The sequence below is a fragment of the Charadrius vociferus genome, unplaced genomic scaffold (assembly GCF_000708025.1).
Source record: "Charadrius vociferus isolate BGI_N301 unplaced genomic scaffold, ASM70802v2 scaffold38, whole genome shotgun sequence".
NCBI classification, from domain to species: domain Eukaryota; kingdom Metazoa; phylum Chordata; class Aves; order Charadriiformes; family Charadriidae; genus Charadrius; species Charadrius vociferus.
The window spans coordinates 3,401,112-3,415,408 of NW_009650176.1; the positions used below are offsets into that span (position 1 = coordinate 3,401,112).

General features: G+C 41.6%; 1 protein-coding gene across 1 annotated transcript in view; it reads right to left on the minus strand.

Annotated features, from left to right (window-relative positions):
* The window catches only part of DOCK1 (dedicator of cytokinesis 1), a 304,390-nt gene that overhangs the window by 248,777 nt on the left and 41,316 nt on the right, over positions 1-14,297 (minus strand). The window contains exons 22-23 of the mRNA XM_009892748.1: positions 12,508-12,642; positions 8,331-8,439 (exon numbers count right to left, since the gene is read on the minus strand). Coding sequence (XP_009891050.1) covers positions 8,331-8,439; positions 12,508-12,642 — 244 coding nt within the window. The remainder of the gene's footprint in view (positions 1-8,330; positions 8,440-12,507; positions 12,643-14,297) is intronic.

The following is a 14,297-nucleotide window of genomic DNA, read 5'->3' on the forward strand; positions in this document are numbered from 1 at the left end:
CCCAGCCGATGAGTGCGGTGCTTCAAGGATGCCCTCTAAACTATAAAAAAGGCAATTAAGTATGCCAAGAAATAAAACTCACTAAGTGAAAATAATAAGGTCCAGAAAAGTCAAAGCTTTGCCTTAAATAGAATAAATTCAGCAATAATTGATGGCCGTGGTTCTCTGCACAGCCAATACACAGGACGGAATTCCTACGTTTTATCGTTCCACAGAATAATTGCAACTTAGTCCTTAAATCAGCACAACCACCCCTCTATCCAGAGCAGTCATCCTTCGCAACCTCTAAGATAAATTCATTGATGTGCTTATAATGACTTAACAGCTAATATTTTTTTGATTTTTTTTTTTTTAATCTTCTTCAGAGCTAGCAGCTCAATAACACAAGGGCGTTTTTTCATGTCGAAGAAACAAATTCAGTGATGGTCTGTATTAGTTGGGGGGCAAAAAAAAAGTCTCAGCCATGGTAAGAAGGCCAGAACGAACAAAACCAAGTGGAATGGAGGCGCTATTTCTATCTCCGGACCTCTGAACACCAGCGAAGGGTCCCCTGCAGCGCCCGTGCCGCCACAGCTCTTTTGCCTGATGGTTCGTTTCCAGACAGATTTAATTAGACCAGCCCGGGTAAGGAATGGGACCTACCAAGAGAAAAAACTAGCACGTTCCTCAGATCTAAAGGTTCCAGGAGTTTCTGTGACTAAAAATTTATCCTAAGCCAGCAATTTACACAGTTGCTTTATTCTGAAAGGAACTTTTTCTGCAATTTTTTTTTGGGGGGGGAACCCTCAAGTCCCCAAAAACACCAGTTAAAACACTTTGACACTTGCATATATAAACCACGTAAAATAAGCGTAAGCTTCATTTATTTTTCAGAACACCACAAAGAATCCCCAAACCCCCCACCCCTAAAATGATCCGGTAGAGCTGTCTCACAGAAAAGCTCCCGAGTTTTCCATTTCTCCACGAAGACTGCCCGGTACCAGCGGTGTTCCCAGAAGAGACGGGAGGACAGACACACACCTTTTCGTCACGTCCTTAGGGAGAGGTAAGCACCTCGATTTCAAGTTTTGGGACACGGAGATTATCGTTTCCAACACTGAAACAATCCAACGTAACAGCAAGCCGGGAAGAACACATTCACACAGAAGTGCATAGAGAGGTGTTTAAGCAGCACTACAAGATTAGTCCGATTACAGCGTATTTCCTACACCGTTTGGAGACGTATCCTAAATGTGTTCTGTCTCAAAGCCAGAAAGTCACACTGCAGTCCCTGTGTTCGACAAACACTGTTTGTAAACATCTCCCTTATTTGGCACATCTGGTAGCTGTTAGCGCATCTTGTGGAATAAGAGAAATACTACTGCCTTGGCCCAAGTGTTTTATTTTACCAGAATCACAGACAGAATCACAGACTGGTCAGGGTTGGAAGGGACCTCTGGAGACCATCTAGTCCACCCCCCCCGCCAGAGCAGGGTCACCTACAACAGGTTGCACAGGACGGCGTCCAGGCGGGTTTTGAATGTCTCCAGAGTGGGAGACTCCCCCCCCTCTCTGGGCAGCCTGTGCCAGTGCTCCACTACCCTCAAGGTAAAGAAGTTCCTCCTCATGTTAAGATGGAACTTCCTATGTTCAAGTTTATGCCCATTACCCCTCGTCCTATCACTGAGCACCACTGAAAAAAGACTGCTCCCATCCCCCTGGCATCCTCCCATTAAGTATTTGTAAGTATTAATAAGATCCCCCCTCAATCTTCTTTCCTCTAGACTAAAGAGACCCACGTCCCTCAGCCTTTCTCCATAGGAGAGATGTTCCAATCCCCTCATCATCTTCGTTGCCCTTTGCTGGACCCTCTCCAGCAGTTCCCTGTCCTTCTTGAACTGGGGAGCCCAGAACTGGATGCAGTACTCCAGATGGGGCCTCACCACGATTAGGCTAACACCCCGACGTCTTAACACAAAGCTGCGCTAGCAGAGGACTGAAACCACGGCGCCATACTGCATCACAGCACCCTTCTCCACTTGGCAGAAGACAAATGGTCTGTACAAATACTCCCTTGTCACATTAAAGCACGCTAAAATAAGATAGGGTGGCCTTGGCAAGTAGCTTAAAGTCACTTCTGATATAATTTTGGATGATAAACAACGGGAGTTTTACTAATTTGCTTTTGCTTATTACACAGTTGATAATATTGAGATTTATTAATATCTCAATATATTGAAGAGATATTAATATCTTAATACAAACCAGAAAATACGACAGTCATGATAACAATTGTCATTGGTAAATTGAAAACAAAGCAGTACAGAGTACAGCAAAGCAGTCTTGCAACAGCAGAAAACTCCAACTTGTATCCCACTCTTGGGTTTATACTGACAAGGAATGTCAGAAAACAACAACAAAAGCTTCTTTACAGTTAACAGTTGAAGAAAACTGCAATACTAACTTAAGGGTATCATTAGACTGAAGAAACGATGTTTGCAAAGTATTAAAACAAAATGTGTTCTGAATAGTGTACTACTGGTTTTGTCTAGGATTTAAGCTCATCTCTTTGTACTACATAAAAGCAAAAATACCTAATTTAAAAATGTCATTTGCTAAAGTCATTCATTTCAAACAGCACGCCTAGTCTCAAAATTAAGCATAAAATCTCTTTGTCAAATACAGTACATTCTTAGGAACTTTTTTGTTTGATGAAGCAATAAATTTGTTTTACCTGACTCAATTTGTACATGATTTTAATGTTAATTTTCATCTTTTGTGTCATTCAACCCAAAGCGCCTGCCTTCTACACAAGCATTATCCCGGATGCCATTCTGTTAAACCCATCCACCCAGCCAAATTGAGCCCAGTCAACAGCTGGATGAAACAATTTCCAGGAACGGCTAAAGACTATTTCTGAATTGCCCCAGCCTACAGCAGTCATTTGCTCCAAATCACAACCGAACCAGCGCCTCTGGCACGAAATTCGGCGTAAAACAGCACAAAGCATGAGTATAAGTAACGTGGCGTTGCGCTCTTCCAGAGATTATTCTATTTGTTGCCAGTGTAAAAGCAGACTTTCCCGTCTAGGTTCTAAGAGACAGAGAAACCTCAGTCCATGGCTGCATTTTGTTACCCAGCTAATTTTAAACAACGGTTATAAAGTATTCAACCTGTTGGAAAAGCCCTGCAGGCCAAGGCAGGTTTTTCTGTCTTCTTCCTAGGAACCTCAGCAGCCTGTGATGTATTTCCCTGTCTTCATTTGAATACTTTTCTGTGGCTTTAGCAATAAATGCTTAATAATAGAGTAGGAAAACGTACAGTATGGATACCGAGAAATACGCATCATGCGTTAAAAGCGACAAGGATTATTAAAAAAACCACACACACAAGAGAATTCGCATTAGTGAAGCGTTATCATCTTCCGCCCCGGCTCTCCGTGGTCACATTACAGGATAATTTTATATACACACCTCCTTTATCAAGATCATTTAAAGCATAGAGAACTAACTCGGCCACCAGCCTATCTTTCTGCAGCCATCCTGAACAGCAGTACAAAGTGACGCGTAACAGCAAACGTTAGAGGAAAGCGCAAGAACCCCGCTGAGAAGAGTGGAGCTGCCCCACACCGACACAGCCTCCATCAGACAGTCCTCGTAAATCCGACGCAGCTGGCTCAACCGCCCTCGTTCCGAAGAGAGGCAAGAATAAATGACTGGGAAAACATTTGCATTTTTATCTAAACTCGAAACGCCATGCAAGGCTTCAGCTGCGCTCACGCTTAAACAGTAAAAGGTTAAGGAAATAATTATCATGCACCAATTAGCAGAAAATCGGAATAAAATCAGGCAAGCTCACTATACTTGCAACCATTAAAAATATCTACACGCACCGAATGCGGCACACCTTATTTAATCAAATAATTCTTAAAATCAAACTAACTTGAAAAAAGAAAGTTTAATCTCTCTACATCTCAAACTATTACTGCAGCCCGCTACCATACGTGATGCAAGAAAAAAAAAACTGTGTTAAGAGGATGATCAAAACATCTCTCAGCCCCAATCACTGTTTGAATCTCCCTCTCCAGCTTGGACAACGCACACCTTAAAAAAAAAAAAATCAAGTGTAAAAGGCAGTCTCTGAATGGCTGCCTTAGCTACAGTCACCACTGACACAAAAAACCCCCAAGCAATTATATTTAGGTAGCTAACTCTAAAAAACGAACTCTGCACTGTTTAAAACACGGTAACATATATCGTAGCTGCCCAAATTCAAACCTGTAGGACAGACTATTGCTGCCTTTATAGACCAGGGTAATTATGTTGTTAACTCATTTTTACACCTAATGTTTCGACTGCAACATATCTGAGTCCACAGAGAGCTGTAAATGTAAGTAAAGCTCTGCTCAAATCGCGTTGCAAGAATATATGGATTTTTACCTATTTATTACAAAAATATGTAGCTGAAGCACTACAACTCAAATTTAAAATAACCTTTTAATGACGATTTTGGTGCGGTAGAGGATTTTGCAGACAGACAGGGCTTTTGTTCTCATTTGTTGGTTTTGGTTTTTTTCCTTTGAAGTCTTGACAAAAATGTAATCAACGCTGTGGACAGTTATGCCTACCTGCAGTCAACAAAACTGCAAACTGCCACTTGTGACTTGCCCCCCCCAAAAAATATTCTCTATTTTGTTTCCTTACAGGCTGAAAGTGAAGTCAGGTTTGCAAGGCAGTCACATATACAAATTCTCCCCTACCCTAAAAAATTTTGAATAGCATAAGACGGAGAGTTACAAATTCAGTCTCTTTTTGTGCTCTACAAACTGAAATCCTTGCACAATTCATACAGTTTTCTTTTGAGGAAACTTTCTTTTTTTCTTTAAATGCTCCCAAAGCCTTGAAAATTTTAAATTAAAAAAAAAAAGGGGGGGGGCAATTTAAATGCAAAATATTAAGTAACTGAAGATCTGAGTTACAGTCAGAAACAGCTCATCAGCTTCTGCAAGGACATAAATATTTGAATAGGTAAAGAGTAAGTCTTGCTAAGAACATAAGGCTGCAGTCATTCATTCTCCCCCGTGCGGTGTCAGCTTGAAGGCTACTCTCTTAACAGATAGGCTGGGGGAAAAAAAAAACCCACAGTATAACCAGCCCAAAGAGAAAAGTTGTGAGCATTTCAGAAAAAACTTTCCAGTGGCAGTTCTGCTTCATGTTGATAAACTATCAGGACAGATTACAATTTTTGCAAGGAGAAATCGAAATATTCTAATGTGTGAATTAAACATCTGTCTCTTTTAATGTGAAGCACCTTAATTTTCTATGTGGGTCTTTTCAACTTCTTATCTCTCCAAACAGACTGATTTTGTATACACTTATTTAGCTTCCCCAATATATATTAAAAACAGTAATAAAAAAGCCTGCAACTGCTACAGCCAGATCTGCTGATCTTAACTGCACAACACAGGAACCTAGCAGCTTATCTGCTTATCTTCATTAATTTTCCACAAAACTTCAACAGCACAAGAAATGCTCACTGTGTCACACTAATGGTTCCTACAGCCCAGCACTTGGTCTCCAACGGTGGCCACAGGAGATGCCATTTACAGTTTGTGTGGCCCATTCTCCTCCCGGCTCCCCCCGCAGCCCTTGGAGGCCGCATCTCCACCCATCCTTGCAGAACATCTGCAGACCGTAAATGCGCCTAACCTCCTTCGGGGCAGGTCGACATTGCCTCTATAACCCCCGAGACAGCAGGCTGCAGAAATTAAAGAGTTTTCTTCACTTATCTTAAACTAACCTCCTACTGACGTCAGCGAGAGCATCCCATTTCTTGTAGCGTGGCATTCGGTGCAGGAGTTCTTCACCGAGCGCTCACCCGACAGGAAGGCGCACCATTCCCAACCCTGGTTCTCTGTACCCCTGCAACTACGTCCTGAGGTACGGAGCCCAGAACAGCACCCGGCACGCAAGATGCAGATGCGCCAAGTGTATTTAACAACAAAATGACAGCCCTGCCATGTTCTCATTATCCATCTGACTGACACCCAACAGCCTGTTGCTTCTTCACCTGCCGCTGCACATGGAACCGATGACGTCGGAGAGCTGTCAGTTGTGACTTCAAGGTGTCTTTCCCAAACTGCAACCGCTAGTTTCAAGATGACCATCATATAGGGACTAATTTACTCTTCCTGAGACGCACTGCCTTACATTTGTCTACCTTGAAGCTCACGTTTTAGCCCACTCAGTTTTGTGAGGTCCTTCTGACGCTCCTCACCACTAGTACGGTACTTAACGACCAACTCCACATCACTGATAAAGATGCTGAAGGAAGCTTATCATGTCACGTCTGCTTTACGTGGTTCCTGACACCCTCTCAGGACTCCAACTGCTTTGTCAGGCAAGACTCACAGAAGCCATCCTCACTCTCTCTCAAAAAAAAAAAAACAAAACCACGTTTCTCCACCTATTCAATAACTTTATTCTTTGTAGTATCACCACGCATTTCTAGTTACTGAAAAAACTGTAGTGCTTCAGTGGATATTTGAACATAATAAAAGCAATCTCACGAGCTGCAAAAAGCCAATACTAACAATTATGTATTCTAAGAGCTAAGTAATTAGAGTCCAAAGGAGATGAAAGCAATGAATAATGAATGAGAGTTTGTCAAGGCTTCCGAAAGGCATCCGCAAGCACCCTCCTCGGACAACCCCACACTGGCTATCTGTCAATGCTTCATCTACCAGCACACCTCACCTAGACAAACGCAGACACTGCATGTGCTCTGCCCAGTTTTGTAGAGATGGGAATGGGAAACAATACACGGACCAGGACAGACACTGCTCTAGTGCGATCTCTCTCTAGCCTTTGCTAGGAAGTTTGTCTTCTTTTCCTGCATCTCAGGTAAAGACAACCAAATCAATTCTGGGGGGTATTTTATTTTTTTTTCTTTTTTTCAAGGCACAAACTATTGAAAGAGAAAAGTTCATGTTCACCTGCCTTCCTGAAGTAGGCCTCACAAACAAGTCTCGGGGAAAATAAATCTTACATTCAATCCTCATAATCTGAAAACATCCTATTAGTAACACACCAGATAGTACGCCGAGTCAGTGACTCAAACTTACCAATATCCATTCAGGATAGATGCTTTGTCAACGGAATGAAAATACAGCTTTCTTGAAACACCTAATATCCCTATTTTGTTATCAGATGATACAGTCTCAGTCTCTCTGCCTAAGATATTTGAACTCAGCTGCTTTATCCCCACTATCTAGTTTTGCTGTGTGCTCAGCATGGCATTAGGAGCTTAAGACCTGCCCGCACTCAGCTACAGAGGACCGGTGTCTTTGACTTAGGTGTCTTCCTGCTGTCCTCTTCCCACCTCCCTTCAACAGAAACCTCCTGCACTGGCACAGTACTTTGCCCCCATCTGTCTTTGCCTCCCAGCTGCTATAAAGTGTTCTTCTAATGCACAGCCACCGCACATCTGAGCAGGAGCCGTCGTACTGTCAAAATGTCCCCAAATTCAACCCCAATTCTTAGCCCCTCTCTGATCATCATCTTTCAACTGATTCAGCACAGCTAAGTCAAGAGTTACGGCCTTTTATAAATTCTATTTGGAATCACAAGGAGAACTTCAAGGTGTAGCTTATCAAACGCGTGTTTATGACAGTCTGTATTTTCCGTGGTGAAGAGATTCACTAAGAGATCACAAGAACAGTAATGGCACAATGACCTCAGACTCCTCTGGATACAAAAACCTACCCATCCCACAACTCCGTGCTTCTGCTCTGTGATATCAATAGCCACGTTCACTCGAGGTCAGAGACCACGTTCTCAATTCCATGAGCCAGCTAATGCTACCAAAAGCAGCTACCGCTTTAAAGGGACAAAAGAAGAGGGGTGTGGGGTGGAGTTTGCAGTCTGACTCACCACTGATTTTCCATTAAAAACATGCACTCTGGCTTACGGTACTGTACTGAAGATCCTGAACAGCTTAGGATATAAGTAAGTCCATAAGAATACGAGGATCTACAGTGTCATCAGCATCTTAAAGATAATACCTTAAAAATACCTTCAAGCTACACAAGCTAAATAAGCTAAACATCATATAACCCCTAAGCTCTTTTTTAAAAATAAAAGTGAGGTATTTGCAGCAATTTAAGTAAGCTTACTTGTTCGAAGCACGTGTTTTATATAGTCACAAACCCTTCATTAGAAGCACTAAGTATTAAGCACGTTTGAGGTATAACATGTTTTTGGGGACAAATAGAAGCATCTGCTTCATCGACAGCCTAACTGCGGTTTAGGACGCAAAAGTAAAGCCAAGATGGAGACCTGTAAAGTACGTACCTTCACTATGACCGTTTGATCAGAGATGCTGCTCATCATCTCATTGATGGACTTAAAGAGCTGCAGCAGAGACTCCCTGAAGTCTGCTTCTCCTTTGTTTTCATAAAGTCTGAAAAATAATTAGGTTTCATAAGCAGAATCCAACTAAAATGGAAATACATTTTTTTTAAAAAAAAAAAGTCTGTTCAAATGACAGATGACAGGTTTGGGGTTTTTTCCAAGTTCAAGAATTTCTACAAATTTCTTCTCTGAACCAGGAGTTTTCTTTCACAAAAAACCTAAAGACAAGACAGACCGACCGGGCTGGGTCAGAAGGACCAACAGATTTTTATTTTAAAGCTTCCTATGTAAAATGCCACGTTCAGTGTTGTTGTCTACGCCTTCAAGTCACGGTGAATCCCTCAGCGGTGACCCAGTTCCACATGCCCACGCAGCAGTGGGATAGAGTCTCTTCACCCCGCACAAGAGCTAGCAGATGTCTGGGAGGACCAATGCCAAGCAGCTCTCTGATGAGGAAGCCAGAAAGCATCCAGACAACTTGCCAGAAATGATTAAAATCTACCAGTGGCCTAAGGTGAGTGACCTTAAACTCTGTAAAAGAAAGAAAATGCCTATCAACCAACTTTTTGCTTAAAAAAAAAACAAACAAAACCACAAACCACCACACACCTTTTCTTTTTCCCCCTATGGGAAGGGAGCGCTAAAGTTAAAATGCATTTCACCTCTAATTTCTGGCTCGCTAACACTAAACTAGTTAAGGCTGAGCTTCCCATACAGTCAGTACAGCTGCCACAGAAGAACAACTAAGCCACAGCTGAAGTTCACAAGGCAGGTCCCTGTGTCTTCAGGCAGGATTTTTCAGACCTGATTTGCCCACAGTGACCCTCCTCTCTCTCTGCCAGATGCTTTCCGGGAGATAAAAAAAAAAACTGTCCCGAGATGCCTGAGCAACACCAAGGGCAAAACATATACAGCCAGGCTGAAGAACTTGGTCCACTGGCTCAATACAGCACAAGAATGAATGTTCCTGAAGCTCTTTAATATTTTAAATGCAGAATGATCTGCTTCAGGTGTAGGATGAGATAATTCTCACTACGAAACGGAAAAGGAGGGGAAGATCACTAGTTCCACATAAATCCTAATCCTTTACTTTTTTTTTTTCTCCTCCTTCGGCAATATGTACGACACCTACATAAGGGCTGTTGCAAACACACTTCTCGAACCCCAGCTACACAAACTTAACGTGACCCGACTCCCTGCTCCCACCCCCCCTTCTCCCCCCTCCCCAAAACAAAGGATCAGTGCTTAAAAGAAGCCCAGGAGAATCTGGCATCCAGGTCATACCTAAACAGGGGTGTTCATAAACATCACATGGGACATTTTCCCCAACTAAAACCCCACGCTTACCCAGTTGGCTTTGACTGCCTCCAAAAGCCTCATCCAACAGCAACCGGGCTTCCAAACCCCTCCTTGGTCCCACTAGCTCTGTCCCTGAACTCACCTAAACATTGTGCACCAAGACCCATTAGAGCAGCTCCCAGCAAGAGTTCAATTTTGGAACTCTGTTTTCCTCCATTTTCTTCCGGCGTTAAACCCAGTAAGAAGGTCTCGAATGTGGTCTGCAGCTCAAAGAGCACCACACCCAGGACTTTGGTATGTACAGTCACAGCATGATTTCTTCATGTTTGAAGATATCACGATGGACCATCTATTACAGAAGGAAAGGGGCTTATCTTAAGATAAACATGGAGTTCAGAATGTCCTTGCTGCTTTACGCTGAAACTAATACGTATCATTTTTAATGCTGAGTTCATAAACCTTTAGGAGCCACAGATATTAAAAAAAAAAAAGCTATTTAACCAGTACACAGGGGAAATGAATGCTACAGAAAAATTATTAAATTGTGTTACTTTGCTTTGCAAACTTCTGTTCCCCTTTTAGGCTAAAACTGGGGGTTGTGCAGGATAAATTACTTGTTAACTCTCAATTTCAATACAGGATTTCAGTGTCCCCCTGAACAGATTAAAGAGGTGAAACTAATACCAATATAAAGAGTAACTAAACTTGACAGTCCAATAAATCAAACTGCTTCAGACAAAAAGCTGTGCGTTTCAAAAAGGAAATTGTAATAAAAATAAATAGGTTAATCACAAATGTGTTTCTACTGTCAGATATTAACATATATTTATTTAATACATCTGATAATGCACAAAAACACTGCAGCTACGAGCAAACCAGGATTACACCAAGCTGACCCTTCTAGCACTGCCTTCAAAATTTTAACACTGTTGTAAACGCAACATAACCACTGGGATCATTACTAAGCAAACCAAACAAAGATATTTCTAAAGCTCACTTATAATATTTTTGCCTTTATAAATCTTGATATACTGAACAAACAGATTTGCCCCCAGGCTTTAACTAGATGAACCGGGCTTCTACGTATTTACCCAGAACTGAAGCTTGCCTGCAATCGCACTACTAAAACGCTCCGTATGTTCAGTCCACTACCGTGTTACTGAAATTAAAAATATGTGCTATTTTTTAATAAAAGATTCTGCTTGCTCGTTGCGATTTCTCAGTAAAACACTAAGGTATTTCAGAACACTGCTACACTTCTGCATTAAAATCACTTCAAATCACACACCTCGGGCAGGATTTAAGTCTTACAGCAGAACAAATCACGGTGTCATTCAGCATTCAGTAGCTCCGCTGATTAATCCCTTGTCATTGAGAGCTGTGTCTTCCCAACGCTAAAGAACTGTGAATTAGTGCTTAGCACGAGGAAATCCAATGGCCAATACTAGAGGGTCATATTGTCTGTAAATCTAATCTGCAGCAAGAGATAATTTTTTTTTTTCCTGTTTTAAAGTGATTTGTAGGACCTTCAACAGTGTAAGAGACATTCAGTACTTTATGAATCTCACAGCAAGACTCCTACAGAAATAAATTACAATCTCTAAATTAGAGAAAGGTTGGTGGAGTTGGTCACTTCAGAGCTCCACATAAATCCTTTGTAATAAGGTTGTTACTATCACTAACAAGTAGTGAGAGGACTGAATCAGAGTGAAGACGAATAAATCATCAATTTTATAACCTTTTTAATATTTTGGATATAAAACACAGTTCTGACTCCCAAATTAACTTAGAATAATTATTTATGCGTGACTTTATGGGTGGAAGCCCACTGCAGACAGTGCCAGTAAGCGCACAGTTCCCCATGCCAGAGGTGGAGGGGGAGCAGAAAACAGCCCCCCAGCAGCTCCCTGCCACGCCACACCATCGAAAGAGCTTTTATAGAAACTCAAACGATTCTCTTATCAAAAATACTATCACTCTTGAGGAGAGGATTTCTTCAGCCCTTCTTTCTTTCCACTTTTCCCTCTCGCTCACTGAAATCTATTGAGACTGCAGATCTCTACAAACTGCAACCAACCACCAAGGGGCTGTCGGGGGTTTAACTCCAACAATACTCGTGGTCGTCTTTTACGAGGCAGCGTGTCAAAAAAAGGTGCATCTCCTACTCCTTTATCCCCTCGCTGTCCATCTATTCTGACTCTCTTCCCTCTCATGTCTGGCCTGTGAATAAAGCCCTCTGCAAACCACGGCACCTCCCTGAGCCCTGCAAGCACCACACAAGGACAAACATCACGTTTCCCATCCAGAAAAGCTCTCCCTTTGCTTTGCAGCAAAATTTTCAACACTTTAGTCTTCCCAGACTTCTGCAGTCATCTGAGAAAAGCTGCTAGCAAAGCCCAGGCCTGGAAGAGAGACAGGGCAGTATGGCCACTGGGTACCTTCAACATTTCAGTCACAGTACCAGAGAGTCATTAACACGTTTCCGGATTAGTGTCAAGCTTTATTTCTTCAGAGACCTTAACTATAGAGAACCGCAAGACATCACAATTTCAGCAGTGCACCGCTACGTAAATCATGCATCCCAGTTAGACACAGGTTTCTTCTGTTGACCACTTTCCACAAAGCTGAGTTCAACAGCAAGGAAATCTGCCTCTCTCTTAGGGAACAGCTGCCTCCCGAAATAAATCCTAACAATTAAAGATATTTCTCAAACAGTGCAATACTGAGCAAGTTTAACTTGGGGTGTTACAATGGTGACACTTTTTAAACAATATTGTCAATGGGAATTAGAGGGGGTTTCAGCATTCGCCATACTCACTGATTGAACAGTATCCTGGACCGCACTATGAACTTGAAGATGTACTCCAAAGCTTTCATAGCTTTAAAGAGTTGATCAGTGATACCACACTTCTCAGCGTTATCCACGTATGTTTTTAAAACTTTAGTCAGTTTTCTGTTTAAATACAAAAACACGTACAAGTTACAAGCGTGCTCGCAGAGAAGAATTATAATTTGAAAAGGTTTAAAGAACAATTATGTGCCTAAGTAGTGCCCACCAAGTTACAAAATTAATTACACAACTAATAAACTCATTATATTCTTGGTTTTTGCTGGTAAGTAGCTGCAACCTATTCTTGAGAAAAAAGAAAAAACAGAGACCATAGCACCATTCTACATACAAGCAATACAACAGATCTCAACGCGACTTATTTTCTGCGGGATATTTTGGGATATTCAGATTTAAGGTATTATAAAGATGCAACTACTAACAATAATAAAAATGAATAAATGAAATACAAACACATTATTAGAATTAAAAACACATTAAATGGGAGTTTCTTCATTAAACAAGGTTTCCCCTTTACATAGCTTTTCCACGGATTTTAGGCTAGAATTTGTGACATGTATTTCTCAAAAATGGATATAACACCAGTAGGAAATTCTCTTATTCAAGTTTCACAGAACTCAAAAAGTGGAAAGTGAAACAATTTTGAAAATAATACCATTTCAACCACCTCCCTTCCAATGAATATAAATCACAATTTTAATGCGAGCACAAGCAATTCCTGTTTAAATCACCCTAGCTCCACTCTATGTTTCAACATTCACACTAAAAGGAAATAAGTACAACATCACATACCACAAACAGAAAATACATTGAGTAGACAGATATCTTGATGTATGGGCATTTATTTGAATAGGAGTAAACTGCCTAAGAATGTCAAGTAACCACTTAGCTACTGTCAGTGCAAGCTCTCTTTCCTTAAGCGAACTTGCGCAAAAAAGGGCAGGGAGAGGGCAGGGAGAGGGCAGGGATCCGCCAGTCCCGTGGGCACAAGTCAAGCCAGAATTCAGATCTTCCAGCATCCTCAAGACTAAACCTCCTTCCGCCTCCCTGCGTTTAAGGGCGGGCAGGATGCTCTCCATGCCTACCAGTGAAAGGGCCACCTTCAGCTCTTGCTAATAAAACCAGATGCTGAAGGATACTTCATCCTTTACCCACTTCCCGTGAAGGCTGCAACAGCGCCCGTAACTCCGCAAACTGATTGTGCTATCAAAGTTGTGACTAAAGGCCTAACTTCACTATTTTAAATCAATACTTCTCAAACATTTTCTGGTCACGTAACAGAGACTGTATAACAGCAAAGTGCACAGCAGGTTTCCCTGTTTGGATTTTTTTTTTTTTCCCCTCCCAACACTGAAAGATGTGCATTATATATTTTCCTCCAGGACTAACAGTCTCAACCAGCAGCAAAGAACTGAACTGCCAAGAAATACTTAACACAGCAAATATAATGGACCTTTGGGTTTTTTTGTTCTTCACTGCTTCGTCCCCAAAGGGACAGTAATGCAGATAATACAAGGTGGAGCATCAGTTTAATGCACCAAACAACATATATTTGAAACATCTTAAACAGACATGATTTCTTTCTCGAGTCTGACTGAGAATTGCTTATGAACACTTTCCCTAAAAAACAGCTCTTGAAGTAGTCAAATCATCCCCTCCTTCAATACAACAAAATCAAGACTTCCTCCCTGCAAATGACTGTTATTTCAAGAGAGAAAGACATATGAAAGACATACTATCGCCAGCCTTCTTCAAGAAGC